This window comes from Phyllopteryx taeniolatus, chromosome 18, assembly GCF_024500385.1.
Source record: "Phyllopteryx taeniolatus isolate TA_2022b chromosome 18, UOR_Ptae_1.2, whole genome shotgun sequence".
In the NCBI taxonomy this organism is placed as follows: domain Eukaryota; kingdom Metazoa; phylum Chordata; class Actinopteri; order Syngnathiformes; family Syngnathidae; genus Phyllopteryx; species Phyllopteryx taeniolatus.
Window position 1 is genome coordinate 19,041,584 of NC_084519.1, and position 27,619 is coordinate 19,069,202.

At 51.6% G+C, this 27,619-nt stretch overlaps 1 protein-coding gene across 2 annotated transcripts; it reads right to left on the minus strand.

Moving 5' to 3' along the window:
• Nucleotides 1-318: 318 nt before the first annotated feature.
• On the minus strand, nt 319-26,667 carry cdc42bpb (CDC42 binding protein kinase beta (DMPK-like)). Of its 2 annotated transcripts, XM_061754757.1 has the most exons (37): nt 26,206-26,667; nt 25,215-25,306; nt 24,236-24,319; nt 24,029-24,124; nt 21,532-21,680; nt 21,335-21,428; nt 21,041-21,241; nt 17,354-17,602; nt 16,459-16,672; nt 15,253-15,360; nt 15,042-15,175; nt 14,004-14,246; nt 13,820-13,930; nt 13,071-13,315; nt 12,887-12,992; nt 12,020-12,144; nt 11,836-11,941; nt 11,599-11,747; nt 11,380-11,477; nt 11,208-11,287; nt 9,265-9,333; nt 9,038-9,109; nt 8,854-8,959; nt 8,654-8,790; nt 7,002-7,141; nt 6,854-6,935; nt 6,569-6,785; nt 3,937-3,999; nt 3,621-3,862; nt 3,202-3,556; nt 2,925-3,022; nt 2,771-2,855; nt 2,568-2,685; nt 2,385-2,502; nt 2,011-2,256; nt 1,092-1,200; nt 319-952 (listed from the first exon to the last, which is right to left on the minus strand). In XM_061754757.1, the coding sequence occupies exons 1-37, from the start codon at nt 26,384-26,386 to the stop codon at nt 834-836; spliced, it is 5,241 nt and encodes a 1,746-aa protein (XP_061610741.1). In that variant the 5' UTR covers nt 26,387-26,667; the 3' UTR covers nt 319-833. The 2 variants fall into 2 exon arrangements, with proteins under 2 accessions (XP_061610741.1, XP_061610743.1); XM_061754759.1 differs by lacking the exon at nt 2,011-2,256.
• Between the last annotated feature and the right edge of the window lie 952 nt (nt 26,668-27,619).

Here is a 27,619-nt window from a genome sequence, read left to right on the forward strand (position 1 = left end):
GAACGGGATGCCCGAGCCACCTCGTCCGGCTCCTCTCGATGCGGAGGAGCGGCGGCTCGACTCTGAGATCCTCCCGGACGGCTGAGCCTCTCGCCCGCGTTCTGCTGCGGAGAAAACTCATTTGGGCCGCTGGTTCTTGCGGTGGTGAGGCTGGGAACGGAGACCATTCGGGGCCGGACGCCGACTCTTGATTGGCTCTGCTGTCTCCGGAGCAAACGCTAGTTTCCAATAGAAACCCGGCAGACGAAAAAGCGAGGGGTAACGATCACTATAAGGCGTCTCGTTGGTCGTCTGACCCGTCAATCAAACAGCTCACCGTGTCAGTAGATTCTTTTATTGTTTGTCATCATTACAAAATTGTTTTTTTTTCTGATGATTCTGGGAAAAAAACAATTCAAACAGTAGTGTTTACCTGACCTGGGAGATCAAAGGTTAAGGGGCGGCACCCGGCGCAAGAGGGAGGAGCAACGACGACAATGTGCAACTTCGATACAGTGTTTCTTTGTGTACGCAAAAGTCGACCAGGAAACGATTTCATGAGTACAAATTAGTGATCGACGCCCTCGTTTCTCGGGTCAAGGGTCAAAAGAGGTCGCCGTGTTTCCTAGCAACAAAAGATTTAAAACCAAAATAAAAAGCAGGAAGCTCACTCATAGCCCAACAATAAAAGATTAAAACGGAAAAGCACAAAGCAGCCTTATTGGTTCAGCGACTGGCTGACTGGCCCCGCCCCGCTGGAGTGCGTGCGTGTGTGCGTGCGTATCAAGGCTCAGAGTGCAGAGCGAGGCTGCGGCGGGTGAAGGGGGGCCCGGGGGTTTGGAAAAATCAATCAATCAATCAGCTGAGGTGTCAGAGGACAGATCGATACACGACTCCACGTTGGGCGTCACCTCTCGGTCCGTGTCCGGCTCCGCCTCCCGAGCGCCGCCGGGTGAAGCTCCTCCCCCAAAGTCTACAAAATCAAAGAGACCAATCGCAATCAAGCTGGCAACTTGGCGTTTTTATCGGAAACTCATTTGATTTAAGTCCAGAACTATAAACTAAGTCCCAATGTTTGGGCAATAGCGAACCCTCAAGGTAAACAAATATACCTGAGGCGGTGCGCGTCATGTGTGTTTTGCTCCTCTGGTGCCGGGAGATGCTGGACAGTGGGCGGGGCTTATCTTTGACAGCGTCCTCTTGGGAGGAAGATAGCACCCCCTGCGCACACACGCACACAGGTCACAATGCAGAATGTGTACATATGACAGTAATTGTAATTGTCAACCTGTCTACATGTAGAAAAGGGTTCCACACAGCAGCAAAGCCAAATGGCATGACAAGTGCAGCCACTGAAATGACACATTTCACCTTTGCTCTGCTTTTCAGTGTGTTGTAACGCAATCTTCTGTGGCGGGGCTCCGCAAGCCTATTTCGAGGGCTGCAACTAACAACTTTCAATTGCAACCCTTCATTGAAAAACAGGACGTTACTCCGACTAAGGACAAACTTGACTAGAATTCAGGAACCGGTTTGGGCTGTAAGATCGGTCAGAAATTTGGCAAAAACATTTTCCAAAAGACGGGCTGAAATTCTGAAGATATGGATCATTTTAAGTTCAACGAGGTCTATGAACCGAGGAATCGATGACTTTGATAATCAACGACTGTTTAGTTGTTGCACTTCTATATTGTGGTAAAACACAACATACGTGCAGTCGATATTCCGTATTGTGCGGCCACTGACGTGTGTGAAAACTCAAGCGCAGTTTTGATTGGCCGTTCCATCTGCGAGGTCGCGATGCCGTGCACAACCCCCGCAAAACCGGAGGCCGACCGTCGAGCCCTCGTGAACACCAGTTGCCGAAGACGCACAGCGCGCCGCGTCGACTTCGGACGTTGCTCCAAGTCGACGGACGCGAGAGTTTGTCATCACAAAAGTGAGCGGGGGAGGATGCTGGGACGGGGTGCTGTGTGCTGTGTGTGTGTATGGGGGGGGGGGGGGGGGGGGGGGGTCGGGGGTCCTTATTACCCTTCCCAGAGAGCAGATGGAGGGAGAGGAAGAGGAGGAGGAGGAGGAAGGCTGCAGGAGGCTCTGTTGGGAGGAGGAGGAGGCCGAGTCTTTCAGCAAGAAGACGCCGGCCGACGACGACGTCATGTGATACACGTGCTCAAAGTTGGAGGGCGAAGAGATGAGGGTGTGACGAGAGGCGGACGAGGAGGGGGAGGGAGACGGGGACGGGGAGGGGGAGGGGGAGGGGGGGGCCACCTCACCGACCTGGAAGTCAGGGAAGGACAGGAGCAGCGGAGACCGGGAGTCAGTCCGAGGAACGTGAAGGAGGACGGCATGCGGACGGGTGGGGGAGGGCGAGGAGGAGGACGTGCAGGCGGGAAGGAGGGGCTTACCAGGGGGAGGTCCATGAGAACCTGCATGCCGTCTCCTGGACCCATGTGAGCCACGTGGTTGAAGTTGGTGGGATTGGAGATCATCTTCGACCTCAACTCGGGATCTCGGAGCATCTCCCTGAAGGGACCACAAAATTGTCAATGGCCAGGGTGCAAGACCGGATGGGGGTCAGGATGCTTCACCTCCGTTGCTGAAGTCTTTCTTCCTCAGGAACTCTGAAGAGGAACTTCCTCTTGCTGCGAGTGCGAACCATCAACTTCCTGCTGTGGTCGGACATCTCAGGAATGGTCAGCTCTCTTTCTGAGGACGCCAGGAGATAAACGGGGCTCAAAGGGGGCGCCGCGCACGGGGGTAATGCTGACGCCCGGCGTCCGGCCGCGCTTACCTGATGACACGTTGCTGAAGTAAATGAGGCGAGGAGCTTCTGAGGTGAGCAGGTTGAGGGTCCCTTCGACATTCAGAGGTCGGATCTGAGGAAGGACACACACGAGTCACCGCGCGGGGCCGCCGCGGGTCCCGGCGCGCCACCGACGGTTTACCTTGCGTAGGGAGATGGTCTGCACCCATTCGGCCGTGTGGATATCAAAGACGTCCACGCCGTACTCGCTGTAGACGGTCAAGTGGGAGGAGTTCGAACCTACAGCCAAACAGACGGAAGGCGAGCTGGTTAGCGCCTTTTCGGAGACAAGACACTGAACGTGGTCTATCTTGACTGAAGAAACCGGCAGAGGTTCTCGTCCGCCAGAGGAAAGCTGGCTAACGTTCGCCCGGTCTGTTGCGTTTTCCTACTTCAACGAGCAAAGGCGAGGGACGTACTGCATGCTAGCGGCGTGGCGGGCCACATCAGCTCCTGGGTCCGCGAGCGGCGTCCCTGTCCGTCCACGAAGACGCCCAACTGGCTGAAGCACAGCAGCGCTTCGCCCGATCCCACTTCCAGGGCGTGCAGGGCGTCCAGAGGCTGCTGGGCCAAGAAGGCCAGCGACGGGTCGGCCGGGCTCACCAGGCTGACGGGCGACGACTCGCCCTGGAGGGCGAGAAGCGCGAAACCCGAGGGGTAGCCCACGCACAGGCGCTCCCGAACCATCCCCAGCCACTGCACGGTCCCCGGCGCCTGCACCTCCCACAGCCGCTTGTAGTGCGGTTTGGCTCGAGTGATCTCGAAGCAAAGCACCTGCGGGCGAGAAGAGGAAGAGGAAGAGGACGGCTGACGAGGGGCCGCTCGGCTCGCTTCTGACCTGCCGTTTGACGGCGGCCAGCAGGCAGGCCGGACCGCCGGGCCGCAGCAGGCCGGAGGTCAGAGCCTGGCATCCTTTGGTTTCCGTCAGTTTGATGTCAAAAGTGGCCTCGCTGCCGTCCAGCAGGCCCCACGGGTGAAGATGCACGGTGCGGTTTCGGCCGCACAGCAGCGCAAACATTTTCTCGATGGGGATCGGCTCCATCTGATGAACTTTCCTGCTGTCCGCCGCTCGCACGATCACTTCAAGAAAACACGCACAAAACTGTCAGCGAACGTCGCAACGGAACGCGCCGACGGTCGGACCGCCCGCTCACCGTCTCGGGTCACCTCCACCACAAACAGCCCGTCCTCGGTTCCCAGGGCGATCCGCTCCCGGTCTGCGGCGCACAAAGAGATGACGAGCTTCAAACTTTAATGGCGACAGATCGGCAAGTACAGCGGTACCCTGACTCGCAGTGGCCGGGGCCGGGGCCGGAAGGAAGGAAGCGAACGCCTTCTTAAATTTCGGCATAAATCCGTCCTAAAATGTGGTCTGATCTTCTAAATCACAGGAAGAAGCAAACTGAGCCTGCTTAAAGTAACCCCACGCAATTGTATTTGTTCATGTTTTTATCGAGCAGAACAAGAAGGCAAAAGTAAGTCAAGCTTGGCTTTAACAACGGCTCCACTCTTGACCCTTGGGCAGCCATATTTGGAGCATTCCTGTTGAACAGCTCTCTTGAGGTCGCACGCAGTATCGCAATCCAACAGAACTTTGACCGGGCCGCTCCCGAACACGCATTTCCTTCTTCTTCCGAAGCCATTCCGAGGTTTCTTGGCTTCTGTGTTTGGGGCATTGTTGTGTTGCGACAGCCATCAACTGTTGGACAGGACAGATGGCCGCCGCCTTCTTCTGCAAAATATCTGTGGGGATGACTTTTTCCATTGATGATAGCAAGCTGTCTGTCCAGGTCCTTCCCAGTTGGGCCAAGTTCTTGAGGTTGGTGCGCTGTGCCCTTTTCCCTCCAGACACGGCGTCGTGGGTTCCTGGCAAACGATCCAACTTTGGTTTCATCTTTCCACAGAACATTTTCTCAGTCGTGCTGTGGAGCATCCAGGTGCTCTTGAGCAAAACCTCAAACGTGCAGCAATGGGCTTTTGTTTTTGTTTTTCGAATGAATATGAATATGAAAACGTCACTGGCCGCGTGGTATCGGTTTAAGCAGACTGTTTGGATCAGACCACATTTCATGCAGAAATGCAAGACATTCCAAAGGCTTCACATCCTTTTCCCTCCAACTGCACGAGTTGGATTCCGTCCGGGACCGAGCTCGTTGCAATGTTTGTAATTGTACTCAATCTAGTTCATTTTGCACACTGAATGAAGTGAAAGCCATCAATGCATTCGAGCCCCAGGTACCATTAAATAAAGACACTGAGAAGAGAATGTCACGAAATAAGTCTGTGATCTTGTGTGCGCCGGAGGCGTGGCCTATTGCGTGACATCAGTCGAGCTGGCAATTCACCACGCGGTCAGTCCGTCGTCGGTGTCCTCATTTTCCATTTATGTGTTTGAGCGTTTGACCGTTTGCTCTTCTTTTCTTTTCCCCACTTCGCTCGAGCGGCAGCGTGTCCGAAGTGTCCGGAATTCGCCGGCCGAGCCTATTTTTTACTGGCCAAAATATGAAATCATTTGACACATTATTTCGAGAACGCGGTATTATAAAATATACCATTTTACAAAGAGCTAACATTTAATTAATAATTGATCAATATAGACGCTTATGACATGACTGGCTCACAACACAATTTACACCATTTATTTTTTTCCCCGATTTTTCAAATGTTTTGGGTTTTTCTTTATGGATTTACTTTTTTTTTTTACCTCCAAAACGCTTACTGATCGTTTAACCTTACTTAATTCAAAAATGTTTGGAGTTACAAACTAATCATTAAGCGCCGTTTCAAAATAGGCCTAACAACGCCACTGGCTTTCGCGGGGTCCATGAAGTCTGGCTCAGCGGGATCATAGTCCCGATTGGCTCGCTCATCTTGTCTAATTTCAATATGGAAACATCGGCTGCGATTGGCACCCGCTCGACGTCGTGTCCTTCGATGCCAAGTTCAGACTGGCCCCCCCCCGCGAGAGTTTGATCGTGAAAGTTATTTGTGCGCCTCGGTCGTCTTCATCCGCTAGACGCGAGCCGCCGCCGCCGCCGCTAAAGATCTCCACGTTCCCACGACTTACTTAGCACGTCTGACACGTGTGCATCGGTCGACATTATTCGTGTATGTTGGCGTACTTGCGTGCCAACAGCAGAGGAACAAAGAAGAAATCCAGCAAAATGAAGACTATACATGAATAATTTGGTACAATCATTCACTCGCCCTACGGCAGAAAGATTTCCACGCCAAACGGTAAATTTCATCGCATTTGGCGGCGGGCAAATGTTCATTTCGGACCCTGCTGTTATCGTCATTTCTCATGTATGCTCCTTTTTTTTGGCGGTAAAGATTTGATTACAAATCGAGGGTGCGTATTACGTACTGGTGTTAAGCAAAATGAGTCCGCCTTAAGCTGGTGAAAATCAACGCAACCAACTTCCCTGCTACTACCCCGCGGCGCCGACGGGTGTCTGACGTAACACGGCATCCGAATTTGAAATATGCCTTGCGCACACGCGTAATTATAACTCCGCATTTTCCGCAAAGGTCGGCATTTCCCATTGACTTGGGGGAACTTGAACATTTCTTTGAAAATCCTAATAAAATACAAACTAGTACGCGGATAATACTTCAGTTTTTCAGCACGGATACTCGCAATTCTGTTACAGGTAGGTAGCAGGAAAATTCCGCATTCGGGGGTGCATATTATATTAGCGTCATTCCAACATCTGCTAAGTTGCGGGACTCGGAAGTCAAGGCATCGCTGTGACAAACTAAAACAAAGCCAACAAAAGAACAAACCGAGCACGGCTCCGGAGAGCGTGGTCTTGATGATGGGCAGCGAGGCGTCGTAGGCCTCGTGCAGGATGTGGACCTGCTGGTTCTTCAAAGAGTTCTTGGCCACGATGCTCTGGAGACCTTCCAGGACGCGCACCCACTTCCTCTTCTCCGCCTCGCTCTCGGCCAGAACCAACAGAGACACGGAACACAGCAGGGAGCTCAGCTGCGACGAAGTCACCTGAACAAAAGGGCCACACGCGTCTCGTGGCGGCTCCGCTTTGAGATCGGCAGGGGGCGCCGTCCTACCCGGAAGATGCACGGGATGTCCTTCCTGGTGGCGTGGATGACGTCCGACGCCAAAACAGAGCTGACGGAAAACTCCTCGTCTCTGCCGACGCACATTGACATTTGGTGGACAAAACCAAAGCCGGCCGCGATCTCGGTCCGAGTTTACCTGAGATCCAGCACCAGACTAGCCACCACCCCGGGCTGAGTGGTCTTCCCCTCCGGGACGTCGTAGAGAAAGAGTTTACAGTCGGAGACCACGGCGAAGGCTCGTTGCCAGCCTTTCTTCACGCCGCTGGGCTTCGGAATCTGATGGGACAACAAAGCTATGAGAGCCTACGGATGCTAATTTGCATTAGCTCGTCGGGAGCATTTCGCATTATAGGTTAGCTTCAAGCTAAAGTATTTCAATATACAAGTGCAGGGAACTCATCTGAGCAGGAACGCATGAAGCGCATTCAATCCGAGTGTGTGTTGGTGAAGCGCTTCCTTCCACACACAGCAAATCCAAAGTACGAATCCCGCCTCGGTCGGTGCTAGCCAATCAGAGCCAGAGTAGGGCGGGTTGCTGTTCGATAAATACATTTTTTCTGGACTCGATACATTTGCATTGTGGCGGTAACACGCGCCGCGCCGCTCACGATGCAGCTAGCCGCTGGCAGAACGGCGTTATCGCCGTACATGCACACAACTGGGACACTTACGTTCGCTAGCCAGCGAGCTATAGAGCTAGCGTGCTAAGGGCTGGAGCTGAAAAGGGACATCGTTAAAACGTTGCGTGTGTGTTCCCCACATAACGCACACGGCAAAGTTAACCGGCACAGCGGCACACGTAGGCAGTAGAAATCAGACTTCAGCGAAATCCTTTTAAGCGTCATTTGATTGACAGGTAAAGGTCACACGATCCTGGACTCTGATCTGCACGAAGGCGGGCCTTATTTGACATTTTATTGATCTTTTCTTTAACGAGGTAAAAGCTTATTGAGAGGGGGAAAAAAACGTTTTCAAAAGCCGAGAGGCAGCAGAAATCATACAGCACATAACACGACAACATTCATGCAATAAAGACGAAAAAAATAACAGCGATATTACAATGTATGCCATCTGATTGAAAAACGTAGATGTTTTTGTTTTTTGTAATTCATTCCAATTTGGCAGGATTTAAGACATAATGACTCAATACCTATGTGCCAATGCAATTTCTGCAAACAGAGCCTGCGTGAGATTGATTTGTATTTATCGACGATCTTTTATTTGTTCTACATTAGAATGCCAATGTTCTTTAGAATTAGAGGAAGTTCATTGTTCCTACTTGAATTATGCTATAGATCATGACATCAGTGGCATCAAAAAAACAACGCTACAGTGCTGGCGAAAATATATCATCGGAAACATTTGCGAGACAGAAAGAGCAACGGTTAACACAAAAATATTGTACAAATCAAAATATGAAAATATGCCATACAGCGGCACAGCAAAGCAACAACCGCCATATAGCAGAGGTTGACTACTCCATTGTTCCAGGGCCGGGACTCATTTGTTTCCAGACATGCGCATCCTGGGACTCGCATCGTCTCTAGTGTACAATGATCTACGCAAGTGTCAGTTGTACAGTAAACTTCAACCGAGAGAGACAACTAAAACAGCTCGAAGCCTCGTCCGTCCAAGCCAGAGTCTTCTTCTCTTGCTCGACGCGATGTTATATACGACGGATTTCTTGACGCAGACGGAGTGAGAAAAGACGCTGGAATAGCATGCGGGAGGGCTAAAACCTGGCAAATATACAGACGCCGCGCTTGTGTAACGTCGCGGCGGTCGTACCCTGACGTATCCTTTGTAAGCGGTGCCGATGCCTCTTTGGACGTCGACGCCCTGCGGTCTCTTGGCCTGCTCCGCCGGGATGGGGCAGACCAGGGGGGCGTGGTCTTTGCAGGACACGTGACAGATGAAGGAGCAAACTGCAGCGAGAACGTCACGGTGAGCGCGTGCGAGCGGGCGGGAGAGCGGGAAGGTGCGCTTACCTTCGCAGGCGTAGCCCTGCCGCATCAGCCCCACCATGAGGGCCGTGCAGTGGGTGCACTGTGTGGGACTGGAGAAGGTCTTGATGCTGAGCTGGTGAGCTTTGGGCTGCAAACACATCACGTCAGTGACAAAAAGGGCGCCGCGCCACCCGAGCCTTTTAGTAGGAACACGACAGCGGCGCACCTTCAGTGCGCTCATTGACGAACTTTGGTAGGTGGGGGAGGGGCTCGCTGGAATCGACAAGGCCTTCAAATCCTGAAGACAGACGGCAGGTGTTAAGATTCCGATATTTTGGCAAATCAAATTCCGTCCATAATTGGTCGTCCCATTCATGGGGAAAAAAAACACAAAACTATCACGAATACAATAACAATACAGATAGGAATTCGAGGCAGAACATTAGACCTTACCTCATTGTCGGAGGCGGAGGAGGGCGGCGTGCTTTGGGATCTCAGGGGGGCACCCTCCAGGTCGGTGGTCTGCAGGTCGCACACCGCATCATTCATCTCTAACATCAAGTTCACATTCACCAAGTACACTGCGACCTTGACTTAAGAGTTTCCTTTGTTCCGTTATCAAGCTCGTCATTGAATCTCCTCGTCTCACGCTAGAAAATGTACGCCGCAGCCCCCTTTCGTCACAGGGATAGTTTTTAGCCCCGCCCCAAAAATACGACCAGCTGAGATGGTGGAAAAGGATTTTAAGGTACAGCACCCCGTATTGACAGACAAAAAACGCATTTTTTGCAGATTGATTACAAAAGAAAAACTGAAATATCACACAGCCACAAGTATTCAGACTCTTTGCTGTGACACTCATATACGGAACTCGGGTGCTGTCCATTTCTTCTGATCGTCCTTGAGATGTTCTCCACCTTCGTTGGAGCCCAGCTGTGTTTGATGATACTGATTGGACTTGATGAGGAAAGCCACGCCCCTGTCTGTATAATGAGAGTCATGAAGTCAAAGGAACTGCCTGAAGAGCACAGATCTGGCCAACGTTACAAAAAAAATAATAATAATCCTCCTGCACTTAAGGTTCCTAAGAGCACACTGGCCGGAGACAAATTCCTTGTGTGTTTTGGACATACTTGGCAAATAAAGATGATTCTGATTCTGATTCTGATAATCCTGAAATGGAAGACGTTTGGGACGACCAGAACCCTTCCGAGAGCTGGCCGTCCGGCCAAACTGAGCAATCGGGGGAGAAGAGCCTTGGTGACCGAGGTGAAGAAGAACCCAAAGATCACTGTGGCTGAGCTCCACAGACGCAGTCGGGAGATGGCAGAAAGTTCTCGAAAGTCGACCATCACTGCAGCCCTCCGTCGGTCGGGGCTTGATGGCCCGACGGAAAGCCTCTCCTCGGTGCGAGACACATGAAAGCCCGCATGGAGTTTGCTAAAAGATGCTTGGTCTGATGAGACCAAGATGGAACTTTTTGGCCTTAATTCTAAGCGCTATGATGTGTGGAGAAAAGCAGGCACTGCTCATCACCTGTCCAATCCAGTCCCAACAGTGAAGCACGGTGGTGGCAGCGTCACGCTGTGGCGTGTTGTTCAGGACGACCGGTCGCAATCGAAGGGAAGATGAATGCGGCCAAGTACAGGGATATCCTGGACCAAAACCTTCTCCGGAGTGCTCAGGACCTCGGACTGGGCCGAAGGTTCACCTTCCAACGGGACAATGACCCCTAAGCGCACAGCTAAAATAACAAAGGAGTGGCTTCAGAACAACTCCGTGACTGTTGTTGAATGGCCGGCCAGAGCCCTGACTTAAACCCAATTGACGCGACGCATCTCTGGAGAGACCTGAAAATGGCTGTCCACCAACGTTCACCGTCCAAACTGACAGAATTGGAGAGGATCTGCAAGGAGGAATGGCAGAGGATCCCCAAATCCAGGTGTGAAAAACTTGTCGCATCATTCCCAAAAAGCTCAAAAGGGGCTTCTACTAAATACTCAGCAAAGGCTCTGAATACTTATGGCCGTTTTTCCGTTTTGTTCTCTCAATACGAGGTGGTGTGTACAGTCATGAGGAGGGGGAAATGATTTTTGCAAATGGCTGCAATATAACAAAGAGTGAACATTTTAAGGGCGTATTTAGAAAAGAAAATGGCTTACCTTAATCTTGCATTACATCTAAAAATAAATGGCTTACAGATGATACAATTTCAGAAACAAATACAACGCTAAGTGCCATGTACATGCATCAAAGACTCCGTAATAACCCAGGCTCAACTTGACCAAGACGTATCACTTCAACATACGACATTCTGAGATCTAAGGCCACCGGCTGGTGACATCGCTGTCACGTGACCTGTTCCCGGTCACCGACAGGACGGACGGATGACTCACTCTGAAGGTCAGGTCAGGCGCCAGCGGAGAAGTGTTAAAGTATTCAAAGATGGCGTCCTGGAAGGCCGGAAGGTTCAGCGCTGCACACGGACGGTCAAAGGTTAAAGGTCAGAGTAGCTCGCGCCCATGCTACACTACTAAGTAGGAGGAGCCCGCAGGAGGCCTCCCTCACCTTTGTCTGCGCGCGATCGGCCGTCTTCCATTTCCTTCTTCAAGCTGTCAAGCTGCGACGCCATCTCGCCGTTTCGCTCCTCGGAATCCTTCAGCTTGCTGCACGCCGGCCACGGGCGCGCACCCAGAGCGGGAGGGGAGCGAGAAAGACGGGGAGACGCTCACGTTAGCTTCTGTCGATCCGACACGGCGACGGGCGCGGAGGAGAACGACCTCTGACCTCTCCAGCGCCACGTTGGCCGCTTTGATCTTGCGTAGTTCTTGATGGACCGTCTGTTTGGCTCGGATCTCGGCATCGAGAGCGGACTGAAGCTCCAGACGGGCCGACATGTCCAACTTTTGACTGCGACGCACCTTCCACAGCGGGTCCTGGCGGGCGGGCGACGTAAACGTTATGCACGATCGGACGCCGATCGAACGATCGTTCTATCGACGTGATGCGCGCGCGTCAGGTTACCAGAGTTCTGCTGCCCAGGTTGGAGCTGCGAAGTGTCTCCAACTCCTCCGTCATCTTGGTGGCCAAAGCTTGAAGGTAACCACGAGCATCTTTCTCGTCACTCACCCTGAACACACACACACACACACACGTGGTGAGAGAGCGCTCCCCGGTGGTCACCTCGAGACGAGCGCCGTGCACTCACCATTGGATGATCTCCGCAATCTGAGCCTCCCAGTGAGCCACGCTCTCCTTCTTGGACGACACGTCCTGGAGGTCGTCTTCCAGCTGCCGATTCTGGGCGGTCAGCTTGTCCACAAATGAGCACAACTGGCGGAGGACACCCAGGAACACCGTCACAGACGTGCAGGAACGTCATCCAAGACTAGGGCCCGATCGATTCATCGGTCGCTTGATTTAATCGGCCGACATTAGCCCTTTTCTTTTTAGGCCGATTTGTGACAATTCTTAACAAGAATATATTAACACATTACAACATAAGACAAAGATCATGGAAAAAGAATCAGCTGATTTTTCTCTCTGTTGTAAAGTTCAACAAATGCGAAGGGACAAAGTAAAGTGGAACCTCGGATTACGCACTTACCGTTTGTAACCCAAAACCTTCTTAACTCGAGGTAATGTTTCCAATTGAAATGAATGGAAATGCAATTAATCCGTTCCAGCCCCAAAATTAAATTATACTTACCTTTTTTTTTTTTAAATCAGTGTTAAAAGACACAATTTTAAAGAAATAAAAGACAAAATAAATATGCTAACAGTTTAATGCTCATTAACTTAAACTTAAACCTAACCCAGCTAGAAATGTTTAGGACAGCAGTCCCAACCACACCCCCACTCGATAAAATGAAATGCACTTAGCGTTCAGGGACCAAACAAAGTGATTTTATTCATTAGATTTTTGGGGAATGAATCGGCCCATTAATCTGTTATGGGAATTTTATGCCGCTGAGTATCGGCGGCGGCCTCAAGAAATCCATACGGGCGGGGCCCTATTTAAGACGCAGAGGAACCCAGTCGCAGATTTGCAGCTCAGCTTCAGCGTGTCACCGACCTTGTCAGTTTCCGTCACCAGTTTTCGGTTTTCTTCCATCAGGAGGTTCTTCTCTCGCTCGTGTTTGTCCTTCAGGACGCCGACCGCTTCGTCCAGCTCCGCTTGTCTGCGGGGAACGCGCCAGCGCATCAACACAGCGGGTCCGCCGGACTCCGGGCCAGTCTTCTGCAGGCCTGAGACTCACCTGTCCCTCTTGTCCTTGTCCAGCTTGTCCTTCAGCTGCAGGATCTCCTTGTTGACGGCCAGCTGCAAACTCTCGGAGTCACGCAGGTCTTTACGCAACTTCTTCATCTCAGAGGAGTGCGCAGAGTCCCTCCTCAGCATCTCCTCCTCGTAGAACATAACCTTCTTGTCAAGGTCCGCCTTCAGGCGAGACAGCTCCTGCTGAAACTCCGCCCCCCCCGCTGCCGCCCCTCGCCCCTGTTGAGACTGAAAACAGGACCGCCGTGAGACCACCGAGTAACTAGGGCTCGCCCGTTCAGACTTTCTAATGGGCCGGCTGCCAATGGAGTGCAAGTGCCACCGAGGGTGGCGGCGCTCGCCAAGCAAGCAGCCCACATGACTGTCTTGCCAGTTTGTTCGCCTTTCCCCCCCCCCCACAATTCTGCATGCACCGTTTAACGTATCCAAATGAAAGCTCTCAAAAGCTGCGTCTAGCATTGGAACTACGTAGTCAACAATTCCGTTTGACCACGGTGACGCAATTCCCCAAAACTACGGAAATAATTCTCCCATTGAGAATGAACGGGGCGCCCGTAATTAAACGAACAGGAAGCGTACAATTTGTATTGTTGAACAAATGTGGCTCTTGTACTCGTTTTTACGTGATGGGCTTGATTCTTTATTTGCGAGTATCGCCGCTGTTACCAACTCCTAAAGTTTCTATTTCTCTATCAGCTCGGTGAGCGAAGCATTGCGCTCGCGACCTCTGACCTTGAAGCGCTGGAGCTCGGCCTCCAGCTGTTTGGCGTAGACTTCGCTGTGCTCCTTCAGCTTCTTCTCCTTGGACGCTTCTGCCGTCGCTTCGTCCAGCTGAGCCTCCAGCTGCGAAGAAAAGCACGAGGACGTCATCGCGGGGGTAACGTCTTCCCGCTTCCCCCCGACCATTATTTCTCACCTCCTTCCGGTTCTTCTCCGTCTTGCGCATGTCCTGTCTCATGCCGTCCATCTTCTGCAGGATGGCGTCCGTCTCCTCCTCTTTGTCCCGAAGTTGTCGAGAGAGGCGCTGCTTGGAAGAGCGCAGCTCGGCCATCCTTTCCGACAGCTCCGAGAACTCCTGCAGGGCCGAGCGTCTCTGGGAATGGGCCTCCTTCAGTTCTCTGGACTGGATCCTCAGACGCTCCAGAGCCTCCTGCATTTGCTGCTCACAGGATGAGGACGCGGGGGGCTTTCTTTTAGCAACTTTGACAAGACAATTCGGCGCAGATTTTTAAGTCATCTGTTTTGACAGCAAATTTGGAGTTGCGCGCCTCCGGTGTCGGACCGCGTTGTGCCACAACATGCTGGGCGGCACTGAGCTCGAGGCGGAGTAGGTCCCCCAGCATGCTGAAGTCATGTTCCTTGTTAACCGCAGAGCACAGAGAACTTACGCCTGTGAGTATTGCTGTTTGTACATGTCGCTGCTCCCTATGATTTGAAGGTTCATGCTAATGCTAATATCAATTAGCCGATCTATGACAGGTGATGATACATTTTGGTGTTCAAACATACAATGCTTAATTGTCTTTGGTTTTCTGGGTCAGTGTTACAGTCAACCTGAACCGGTAGTGACAAATGAATGGCTCTTATTTGGAAGCCATTTTCTTTTCCTTTGCTCAAAACAGTCTCCCGTTTCCCGAATCACTCCAGAGGGATTTGGATGTAGTGCCCTATATGCGTCGCCTGTTGTTCAAACTGAATCGACCTTGAGCCCGAAATTTCAACCAAAAACCCAAAATCTCAAACCCGTTGTCAGGAGTGCGCGTTGATGAAGTGGCACATCTCCACTGAGAACATTGTGGCGCTCTTCGCTCTGCCAATAACAGGCTGGGTGTACAGCACTTTGGTCAAGCTTTTTGTTTCCGAATGTTGGCGGCAAATAAATTGCATCGGATCGGGCGCCGAGTTGACGCGCGAGCAGCACCGCGAGGCGCCGGCCGGCCGGCCGTCCGCTCACCTTGTGGACGTCGTCCTTCTCCAGTCTGAGCGTCTTCACCTGCTTGTCCAGGTTCTTCAGCTTGGAGGCGGAGCCCTCGTAGTCCTGCCGCAGGGTGACCGCCTCCTCCAACTGGTGCTCCAGCCTGTCCGAGTCTAGCGGAGCAGAGGGGCGTGGGTGCGCTGCCACGACGTCATCAAGTATACATCACGTATATGGCTTCCTCGCTCACCTGCCAGCTTCTTCTTCAGACGCTCGATCTCCTCATTCAGCTTCTTGATCTCCTTGTCTCGACTCACCGCTCCCCCAGAAGGCGGAGCCTGCAGCGCCTGGGCTGACTCTACACACGCGCGTGGGCAAACACAAACACGCACACAGAGCGAGTGGCGGATTGGACAATTTGGTCGATGAATTCAGGTCAGCATTTGCTGGAGCAGCTTCCGTTGCCGGCTGACATTTGCCGCTTACACTGACAACACAAAATATGTATTGTATGCATTTGCGAGCGTTCCGAACGATTGCACGTCTTTACCGTTATTACGATTGTACGAGGACGAGTGTAATGGCTTCAATGAGCAGTTGGGATCATTTATGCACTTGCAGCCGCAGAGTTTGAAGGGTGTCAGAGGTCCAATGCTCCGCTATGCACTTTTATTGTTGCTGTGATAAAAGTGCAGACGTGTATTGCAGTGGGGCACGACGATTTGCTCTGTGAATAAGGATTGCCTTCACTATGAAGGCCTCAGTTTGAAAATAGGACTTCGAACGTGGTGACGCAACCCGAACCCCAAAGCCTCCAGAGATGCAGTGCGGAGGTGGGAGAAAGTTGGGCAAAGTCAACCATCACCGCGGCCGCGCGGCCCGACGGAAGCCTCTCGTCAGTGTCGGACACGTGACAGCCGGCGGAGAGTTTGGCAAAAAACACATGACTGGAAGAAACAAGATTCTCTGGTCTGATGAGACCAAGATAGAACATTTTGGCCTAATTCCAAGCCGTATGCGTACTGATTTTTCCAACTTTCTCCTATGTCCCCAATGCATCGCTGGAGCTTTGGGTTCTTCTTTACCACTCTCACCGAGGCTTTTCTCCCCCGATTACTCAGTTCGACAGGAAGATTATGGAGGCTACTTGTGCGCTCGAGTCCCTTCTCGGAATGATTTTGTAACCTTGGCCACATCGGTGACTTGCCCCGAGTTCAATTTCTGAGTGACTGAATACTTATGGCCATGTGATGTTTCAGGTTTTTCTTTTGTAATAAACGGTTGCGTGTGTACATTCATGAGGGAGAAAAAATGAACTTCGATGATTTTAGCAAATGGTGAAAAATCCTAAAAAAATGTATTCCAATCAGAAATGGGACTTTTGTGACTAAAATGGCCCATTGGATTCCCATGAGGTCAGCAAGTATTTCAGGAAGTATTTGGAGTGGAGAGTCACCTTGCAGTCTGCGGTTGAGTTCCTGCTTCTCCAGTTCCAGACTGCGGATCCTCCTCTCGAAGGCCTCCACCTCCCGCCCGGCGCCGGCCGCGCCCGCTTCCTCGCGGCTGCCGCGCCCGCGATCTGAGAAGCAGCTGCCCGTGGTGTAGGTGAAGCCCACGAAGGGGAGGTGCTGCCCGGTGAAACCGCTGTGCGACATCGGCGGACTGATGTCCTGTGCAAACCGCACCGGCGGGACCGCGTCAGCTCGTTCCTTTTAGTTGACTCTAACACTAAACATACTTGCGTATTCAAACAAGCATAGAAAATGCTAACGATAAATAGCATTTCTTTGAAGGGGCTACCGACCCTTTCAGCAGTGGATCAAACACAAAGGGTACAGCAACGCATGTAGGCAGACAATCTGAAAGTATTCTCAGGCATATATTCTTTATCCTCTGTGAATAACGACTAGTATTAGTGCTGTACTCGTGACTGCGGAGAGGAGTTGCACCATATTATGAATCCCGCTAGGCGGGACATGACCTGCTGCAATATGAGGCAAAGACTGCCTCGAACTCAAGTGCAATTCATAACACCACCTCAATGAACAGTACATGGTCTGTCTGTCTGTCTTGTACGGCCTCAATGTGGCCAAGGCGGGCACACTAGAAGGAGCAGCATTGAATGACAAAAGCTGGCAAATTCAATAAAAACTGAATGCAATGATTTGCGCATCCTTTTCAATTGAATACACTGCAAAGACAAGATATTTCACCTTCAAACTGATGAACGTTATTTCACGGAGTCACTTCCAACTGTTTCCGATACGGCACCGCCAATATATTGCGATCGCAGTTCAAAATAAGCAATGGAGTTTTTGGGGGGGAAAATAAAAGTAAAAGCCGGCCCTCACCGGGTTCTTCAGGACGTCGTCGTCCACGTCGAAGTTGGACGTGTCGGTGGGAGACGACACGTCGGGGATGTAGGGCGCCTCGGCCGAGCGGATGTTGTCCCAGTCGATGCCGCTGAAGAACGGGTGCTTCTGGAAGTCGGAGATCCCGTTCAAACCCAGACGGCGCTCCCGGGAGCACAGTAGCCTTTGGATCAAGTCTTTGGCCGAATCTGACACGTCGCCGACGTGGGCGGGGAACTGGAAACGCTCCTGCAGGGGAGCGTGAAGGAAGAGCGCAAACAAAACGACAACTTCATCCGTTTGACTCACTCACCCGATGTGGAGCACTCTTGACTCTTGCTACTTTTACAACTGACTTCATAGATAGACTATTTATTGTGTTCCTCTACCTTTACTCACCCCTTAGAAAAAGCTTAACAATAGCAACGGGACGACATTTGACAAGATGACGGTCTGTGAAAATGCTGAGTCTGGTTGGACGAGCCACTTCAACTTGTGGACCTCCTAGATAGTTCCCTAAAATGTGCACTAGAAAGACCCTCGTAGTGATGTGGAGGAGGGAGTCAGGTCCCGAATCACAAGAATGAGCAGCGTGGCAAGATTTGCCAAAAATGAGTCTGATTGTGCCAAGTCCCACCCTCAGACATGCAAACCCCAAAGGCATGAAAAAGGTCTCCAAAAAAACAAAAGGTGTCCCCCAGGCCCTCGCAGAGAATTCTTTTGATTTTAACATACATTCAGAAATCTGGAAGACTCTGAAGAGTACAATAAGGCAAAATCAACAGATTTCCTTCACGCAGAACAACAAAACATTTATTTACACCGCTCAAGTACATATGGATGTACAAATTGAAGATTACAATGGAATTTGCCTCATTTCTTCGCTTTTATGTTTTGGCCTCCAATTTGAGCCAGGCCCATCCCCATCCCCACCTGATGCCCACTTGAAGCTGTGCCACATGAATAGCATCCTCCTCGTTACGCACTCTCATTCTGGAAAAGAATTGACCACAATCATTGTGTGTTTCACTTCATTTTTCACGATTACCAACTCCAAAGGCTCTTCCCAAATGCATCCTCCAGGAAAATATTCGGCGCAGTATTTTTCCATTTTTATTGGCCCGTTTCTGAATTTGAAGTTACTTCACTCTGTGTTCTGACATAATCCCTAACATCGCTCTGTCGCTTCATACATTTACCATAAACATCCGTAAACTAATTAGATGTACTAGCGGATCAGCGCTTGTCGCCGACGTTACGTGCGCTTCGCTGTTCGGCCGCGACCCGCAAAAGACCGGCGCAACAAATACGACACGGGCTGATCTGATGAGCAGAAATGTTGCTTCAAGAGTAAGAGTAGCAATAGAGGATGTCCGCTCCAGAGGTGGGGGGAGGAGCCAAACGTTGTACTCAAGTAAAAGTACTGTTACTTGACAATAATCTGACTCAAGTCAAAGTCAAAAGTAGTCCTCCAAAAAAAGACTTGAAGAAGAGTAAAAAGTACACTGCCAAATAATGACTCAAGTACTGAGTAAATAGCACAAAAAAATACAATTTGCAATTTACTGCGTGGTGTTTTCTCAAGTTATAAGTGAGCTGAAATATCCACGCTTGGGCAGACATCCATCCATCCATTTTGTGAGCCGCTTCTCCTCACGCGGGTCGCGGGCGTGCCGGAGCCCATCCCAGCTGTCATCGGGCGGGAGGCGGGGGTACGCCCTGAACCGGTTGCCAGCCAATCGCAGGGCACACACAAACAAACAAGCATTCGCACTCACAGTCACACCTACGGGCAATTTAGAGTCTCCAATTAATGCATGTTTTTTTTTGGGATGTGGGAGGAAACCGGACTGCCCGGAGAGAAGCCACGCAGGCACAGGGAGAACATGCAAACTCCACACAGGTGGGGCCGGGGATTGAACCCGGGCCCTCAGAACTGTGAGGCTGACGCTCTGACCGGTCGCCCACCGTGCCGCGCTTGGGCAAATACATGCAAGCTGTTGTTTTTGTTCGTCTAAAAGTAAACAACAGTAGCGCGCCGTTGCCTTCACGGTAGCGACGACCTTCCCAAAATGTCTGCCACTTGGGCTGGCTTATCTCGTGTTAATACCTATGCCCGGGAAGCCCAATAGAAGACGTCGTGTGAGGTCATGTGACTTTCTTTTGTCGTTCGATTGGTGCGCTCGACTTCAACGTCACTAGCGCTTAAATTTGACGGCACAAACAGCGCTCAATGCGAAAGTCGAAGTTGTAGTCTCGCCCACGAAATAGTTGATAAATCAAAGCTGCGAGCGACATTTAGATCAATGTAACGGAGTAAAAGTACCGTTACCGCTAGCTGCCAGCGTTCAAGGAGTACGAAACAGCCCATGGCGACAGCGACCCAAGGAAAAAAATAAATCATCGGATCTATACGATTCACGTAAATGGCCTAGTTTGACTTCAAAACGGCAAATTTCACCGAAAGGCAAGTATGCTGTAAGCACCTTGCCTCAAACGCTCGAGCGTCATTCCAGTGCCCAAGAAACCTGCAATCTCAGGCCTGAATGACATGAAGTGGAATGGGATCGTTTCCCACGGCACACCTGATGATCTCTCACGGCGTACCGATGTGCCGCAAAACAACTCTTGGGAATCATTGGACTGTCGCACAACTATTGTTGAGCCTCGGCTTTTATTGCGTCGACCGACGGCGAGTGGATTATACAAAATGGAGGCCAGCGGCACCCGCTGAGTAAGGAGAGCACTTCATATTTAGAAAAGAGGACAGGAGGAGGAAAATGGGACGAGAGCCCCGGGAGGCATCAGAGGGCAAAACGTGACGTGTGTAATCCGATTACTTTTTGAGCGGCCCGAGTGCAGCGATTCCCGACCGGTGCGCCGTGAGATGGAAGATCCCGTTTCACTTTATTTGGTCCGAAAATTATTTACAGACTATAAATAATGTATCTTTGTTCATCTATCTATGCCGGCAACATATAGTGACGGGCAGAACAATTCCATGTTGTCCCACTAGATGGGGATGAAGCTGTGTGGCGCCGTCGCCAATGAAGATTTTTCTAATTGATTATTCTTTCGATCATTACATGGATTACTCGAACGTGATTTAAAAGATGGATTTTGAATTCCAATGTATTGAAAAATCACCTTTTATCCGATTACTGTTCCTTAACAAATTACTGTTGTTTATTTGTCATAGTTTAAATTAGGGCTACAACTATTGCGAAGCGGGGTTCGATCGCAGGCCCCGCCTGTGTGGAGTTTGCACGTTCTCCCCGCGCCCCCGCGTGGCTTTTCTCCGGGCACTCCGCTTTCCTCCCACATCCCAAAAACATGCGTGCGAGGTTCACTGGCGACTCTAAATTGCCCGCAGGTGTGAATGTGAGTGCCAATGGTCGTTTGTTTGTATGTGCCCTGCGATTGGCTGGCGACCGGTTCAGGATGTAGCCCGCCTCCTGCCCGAAGATAGCTGGCATAGGCTCCGGCACGCCCGCGACCCTACTGAAGAGAAGCGGCTCAAAAAATGGATGGATGGATGGATGGATGGATGGATTAGTTGTCAATTAATCGATGACATTATCGCAGCTCTTTTTGTAAGATTTTTGTTCATCGCTGCGCCAGGAAACACGGCGGCGGTGAACGAACACGAAGAAACACAGACGACGCGGCCGTGGCCGCACTCCTGACCTCGTGGTTCATGATCTTGCCGTAAGTCTCGACCAGAGACTCGGCGTAGAAGGGCGTCTCGCCGTACAGCATCTCATACACGCACACGCCCAGAGACCACCAGTCGCACTCGGGTCCGTAGCGGCCCATCCCGTCCTCCATGGCCTGCAGAATCTCGGGAGAGATGTAGTCCGGAGTGCCCACCGCCACCGACGACTGCACCTGCGCACGACACACACACCGCGCGCTCTCACACCTCGCTCCCGCTGTGTGTGTGTGTGTGTGTGCGCGCGCCCGCGTGCACATGTGCATTACCGTGCCGTCCTCCATCATACGCAGACAAGATCCGAAATCAGCCAGGCGAATGTGACCGTTGACGTCCAGCAGCACATTGTCAGGTTTAATGTCTCTGGAAGGAAAAGCAAAGCAAAGCAAACCGATGGACGGAATCCTCGGAATCGGGTCTGAGTGGGGAACCGCCCCCTTGGCGTTTTTTGTTCGGGGCGACGTACCTGTGGATGTAGTTCTGCCGGTGGACGGAGTGCACGGCGAGCACCATCTCGGCCACGTAGAACTTGGCCATGTCCTCCGGCAGGCGATCCTCAAACTTGCTGAGCAGCGTCAACAAGTCTCCACCCACGTAGTAATCCATCACCAGGTACTGCAGAGGCGGGCGTGGGCCGTCGTCACTTCACATGACACTGGAGTACGTCTACCTTTTTTTTTGACTTACGGGGAGGAGGTTGCAGGTTTAAACCACCACGCCCGAGTCAGATCAACCTATCGGGCGTGGCCGACGGGGTGGCGATCGTTTGCCACGCGCTCTCGGCCACACGGCCGCAGCCCCGCACCGACTTATTTCTTTTTATTAGTCGCATCAATGAATTGAAAAAAACAATCGACGGATAAATCCGTGATTAAATAGGGATGTCCCGATCCTATTTTTTTGCACCCGAGTCCGAGTCTTTGATTTGAAGGATCTTCCAATACAGAGTCCCGATCCGACGCATCGAAAATGCATGAAAAAAGAGCGTGCATCCGAATTTTCAAGTGAATCTATATGTATTATGGATAGGGTTACACATAGATATAGATACATACAAAACATATATACAAACGTAGCTGGGATAGACTCCATCACACCCGCGACCCTAGTGAGGAAAAGCGGCACAGAAAATGGATGGAGGGATGGAGGTGTGTGTGTGTGTGTATATATATATATATATATACATACACACACACACACACTTAAAGTTCTAGCATTTTTAAGCTCTAAATTTTATGACACAGTACACACATTCAACTACTCAAAATGTGTATTGGTGGTCATGAAGACCACCTCAAGAGCGTCACAGGTCCCCCGCTGGACCCCCTGCGGTTTGCCTACCGAGCGAACGGGTCTGCGGATGATGCGGTCAACATGGGACCGCACTTCACCCTAGAACACCTCGACAGTGCGGGGACCTACGCGAGGATCCTGTTCGTGGACTTCAGCTCAGCGTTCGACACCATCATCTTCCGCTAACTCCTCTCCTCCAAGCTTCTCCAACTCAGCGTCTCGCCTGCCATCCGCCAGCGGATTTACAGCTTTCTGACGGGCAGGACACAGCAGGTGAGGCTGGGGGAGGCCACCTCATCCGCACGCAGCATCAGCACCGGGGCGCCCCGAGGTCGCGTCCTCTCTCCGCTGCTCTTCTCTCGCTACACGAACGACTGCACCTCAACGCGCCCGACTGTCAAACTCCTGAAGTTTGCAGATGATACCGCTGTCATCGGCCTCATCAAGGACGGTGACGAGTCTGCGTATCGACAGGAAGCGGTGCGGCCGACGCGACCTGGAGCGGAACACGCTCGAGACTCTAGAGATGATCGTGGACAGCTGCCTCTCACGCTGTCCAGCTGCCTTGTGCCAACCGTCGAGACCTTCGAGTTCCTGGGAATTACGGTCTCTCAGGACCTGAAGTGGGCGATCAACATCAACTGCGTCCTCAAAAAGGCCCAGCGGAGGACGTACTTCCTGCGGCTTCTGCTGAGGCGGTTCTACGCAGCGCTCATCGAATCGGTCCTGTGTTCTTCCATCGCAGTCTGGTTCGGTGCCGCTACATAAAAGGACAAACTCCGACTGCGACGGACAATCAAACCTGCTGAAAGGATTGTCGGTACCCCCCTACCCGCCCCTTGACGACTTGCACGCTGCTAGAACTAAGACAAGGGCGTGCCAAATCCTCCGCATCCCGGTCACCGGCTCTTCCGGCTCCTTCCCTCGGGTCGGCGCTACCGATCAATGCAAACTCCAACTAGCAGACATTCCAACAGCTTCTTCCCTCTTGCCATCCACTTTTTAAACACCTGACCTCCAATTCCATTGCAACATGCTGGCAATTTTTTTTTTTGCCTTGAGTTCGTTGTCCCATTTCTGTGGGGCCAATGATACGTTACTCGTGCACTCGCTGTAGTCGTCTCGCCACGCTGCACTATTTGCATATCTGTCGTTGACCGATACTGGCCACTCATGCCAGCGTAGCATCTGCTCCATTTGCACACTGACTGAGGAGTCTCTGCAACATTTGCACAATCGACATCGTCCCAGATCATCGCACTACTCGTCACTTTGAACCGCATCCAGTCCTTGAAGCGACGGCGCCCTTTGCACGATGCTCATTATTGCAATATGAGTCATTCCAACTGCTCGAAGTGCGAGAGGACTTTTTGCACAATTGTCAAAAAATAATAATAATAATGTACCGGCATAACCAGATAACTAGCAACCCTTTACTGCTCAGTGAATGTCTTTGTGTCTCCAAAGCGTTCTCTGTCAATCGACCGTCTGTTGTCGTACTGGAGCGGCTCCGACGGCCGGAGACAAATTCCCTGTGTGTTTTTTGGACATACTCGGCAAACCGAGATGATTCTGATTCTGATGTTGTAATTACATTACGTGATCTGATTACATGTAATGAGTTGCTCCCCGAGCCCGGTAGCAGTTGTAGAAGAAGAAAGTGTACTGACGAGGTAGTTGTCGTCCTGGAATGCAAAGTGCAGCGTGGTGATCCATTGGCTGTCTCCTCTCACCAACACGTCCCGTTCCTCGCGGAAACACGCCGTCTGCGCAAACGCACACACACGTACACGTCACAAACACGTCACGCGGCCCTCTCCTTCGTACGATTCCGATCGACGGCTGCCAGTAACGAAGAAGCGGAGACGACGTTTGACCTCGGCTCGCTTCAACATCTCCCACTTGTTGAGGATCTTCATGGCGTAAACCCTCTCTGTTTGCTTCATCTTCACCACGGCAACCTGATGACGTAGGCGCCAGAAAGAAAGATGACAACGATCACAATTATTTGTCATTGTTTTCACTGACATTTTATGGATCAAAATACTAGTGGCATTGCTAAGTACTTCTACTGGTATCGGTCTGAAAAAAGGTCCCTACTGTGAACCCATATAAATGTATGACGTCTTATATTATTGCATATATATATATATATATATACACACACACACAACAAATTGATAAATGACTACTTTTGAAATCAGAAGCCACTAAAGAAAGAAAGAAAGAAAGAAAAAGAAAAAAAAGAAAGAAAGAAAAGAAAAGAAAAACGAAATGAAATGCTTCCACTATCTCACTCTGCAGTTTTGGAATTTTAGCAGATGTGAAGTCGACGCACATGATTTGCTTTCTCGGGCCACATGACATGATGTGGCAGTCCAGATCTGGCCCACGGGCCATGAGTTTGACACCTGTGAAGCGGCCATTCCAACCGGACGAACGAAGGTCAACGCCCAAAACATTCCAGCGGGCGGCCGAGATCATTTGGCACGCGCGACGCACCTCGCCTACCCACGGCGCACTCAATGGAATGCGGCCGCGCGGGCGTGTCGTTGCCCCGGGGCGGCGACGAGGTGCGGCGGAGGCGCACGCGCCTTTCAAGTTTGCATTGAGCTCACTGCCAAAAAGTCAACGGCGCTCATCACAGACGCGCCGCGGTCGTTCTTCCTCGGTTTGTTTGTTTGCCCGATGTCGGAACGTTGATAAACAAAACAGGAAAGTGAGCGAAACTGAAGTGAGGGGAAGACAGGAAGCCGGGAGCCGCAAACAGGAAAAGCGCTGGAAAGGCTCGCTGTCGCACAGGAAGGCGGCAAATTTCTTGCGAGGAGACGAAATGTGCCAAACAGGAAGCGTTACCTCGCCAAAGGCTCCTCGTCCAATCACCTTCAACATCTCAAAGTCGTCTCTGTGCAGCCGCAGGTCTTTGACGGCCGACGTGAAGGGTTTCACTGGACACACGCGCGCACACGTTCTTATTGATCGATGGCAATTTGAAAACAGCTGCAATAATCCAAGTCAGATGCTCAGCCATAACAAGGAATCGCTTAGAGATGCAAAAATCAATCCATTCATGGACAATGGATTAGTAGCAAATTCATTTTTGTAGCCAACTAGTTTTCATTGTTTCGAGACCTCGTTTGACTTCCTATTTTCCAAATTCTGGGAATTTCATCTTCTCAAAAGTTAATATTCTCCTCCATGAAAGCAGACCAATTAATAAGACATTTGCAAACATGTGCTTTGACTTTGGAAACATTTTGGCCGACTTTTGGCCGGATGTTACGAAACAAAGCAGGAACTTTTACGTTTGTGCGTTTTCTGCGCTGTCAATGTGAGATAATGTCCTGTTTTTGAATAAAGCGATGGAAATAGTTTTTTTTTTTTGGAAATCCAATTCAGCGACCAATCCCCAAAAGAATTGACAGATTATTTGCGGTCAATTTGGAGAAGGCCTCCCTCGGAATTGTGGCCCATTTGCGTACAATTTCTCCCAAAGCACGGTCGGATTTCGAAACGTGCCCCCCGACCGCCGTTTTGACAGATCTCGCCACGTTTGCCAACTTCGACTGACCGATGAGGAAAGATGGGCAAAATCATGGACTCCAAAGGGATTTCGGCGGACGTTTTAGGGAAGGATGCGGAACGGCCAACCCGAGCAGAGAAATCTGGTGCCTTCGCTGCCATTATTGATCAACGTCAGCCAAATGTTCATGTTCGCTTCTTATTGATGAGCGCGGAAGGGCTCAATGCTTTTGTGACCTTCAAAGACATCTTTGCGGAACCTCGTCACGCCCCAAACTAAAGCTGCCAGCCAGGGTTCGTCTGAAAGCCTGGACCGTGTTCTTACCCCAGTCCAGGAAGTCCGTGACGTGCTTCTCCCTCTTGAGCGGGCAGTTGGAGCACTCGCTGTGCACGCAGACGAGGAGGTCGAGCAGGGTCTCGACGCTCAGACAGCCCGACGGCGTCCGGTCCAGCAGCATCTCCTCGAGCCGCTTCAGGCGGACCAGGGCCGCCTGGGCGGACGACATGGTCGCGGTCGCGGTCGCGGTTCTGGCCTGGCCTGGCCTGGCTGGGACTCAAAGGCTAAAGGGTTCGCTGCTAAGCTCCGCTAGCTCGTTAGCTCCGACGGAACATTCCCGAGCGTCCCGTTTGCTTGCTTAATTGTTTGTTGTGCGTGTCCGGTACCGTCCGTGTCGAGCCGACAGACGTCGGGCTCTAATCCCGACCCAAATTAAATGTCCGCTTTTCCGCTCACTGAGCCTCGTCCCGTCCTCACGTTCGCCTCCTCCGCCGCCGCCGCGGCACCGGCACCGGCACCGACTGACGTTGCTGTTGACGGCGGGGGCCGATTACGGTGCGTTTTTCCGAGCTTCCCAGGCGAAGACGGCGATGACTGCCGAATCCAGGTCGCCTCCCTCCGCCGCACGAACAACCACTTCCGCTAAGTTCACAATAAAAGACGTTTTACGCGCGGATATTAGCGACGTCTATCGGGAAATGCCCGGCACTTCTAGCCTGCTCTCGAAACACTTGACGTCAGACAATAGACGTAACTCACAAGAATCTGGAGCGACGATCCGCGTCGGTACACGTGAATGCTTTTGTTTTGAAATAAGAAGCCGCGACCGCCGGAAGTTGTCCCGTGTGTGGGATCGCAGGACCCGCCTTCCCTGCCGGAAACGTCACGAGCCCTCGGGAGCCAGGAGGAGACGGGGGCGTGACGTCATCCCGGCCAGGAGGCGACTGGGACCGACGTCCGGGGGGACGTCATCTGACAACAGACCGCTTTGGACGACAATCACAAAGGCCGGCTTGCGATGCATGCCGGGGTGGGGGGCGAGGCAGGAGGAAAGAAGGAGGCGAGGAGATGAGATGAGGACATAAGAACAACTCGCGAAGGACAGTCACTGTTTTAACAGCCGCCAAATGTCAATCTTTTTTTTTTCTGCTGGAATGTTTTCCCGTGCAAGAAAGTCCGAGTTCGAAATATTTTCTCTCGGGGTGAAACATCCCAAAAACAAAGCAGAAGCAGATGGTACACCAAGAACCTTTGGTACTCCCGATGGGGAAGCGACGCAACAACTAACCGAGAGGACGGGACGGGTCGGGACGGGTCGTGAGCCAGGCGGCGCTACTGGCGCGTGACGGGGGAGTTCGCGGTGAAGCCAAACCAGCTGCAGGGACGACAGAGTGCAAAAGGGAGGACTTGATGAAGCTGTGCGAGCCATCAAGCGAGCGGCTCCTGCATCCATGGCACAATG

What these genes read in the sequence shown, in the direction of transcription:
- cdc42bpb (XM_061754757.1), bottom strand. Translation starts at nt 26,386, where the DNA reads ATGTCGTCCGCCCAGGCGGCCCTGGTCCGCCTGAAGCGGCTCGAGGAG. An exon ending in TGGTGACGGAAACTGACAAG is followed by an intron (nt 12,145 to 12,886) that starts GTCGGTGACACG and finishes GTCCTCCGCCAG; the next exon opens with TTGTGCTCATTTGTGGACAA. An exon ending in CTTACAAAGGATACGTCAGG is followed by an intron (nt 7,142 to 8,653) that starts GTACGACCGCCG and finishes TTGTCCCATCAG; the next exon opens with ATTCCGAAGCCCAGCGGCGT.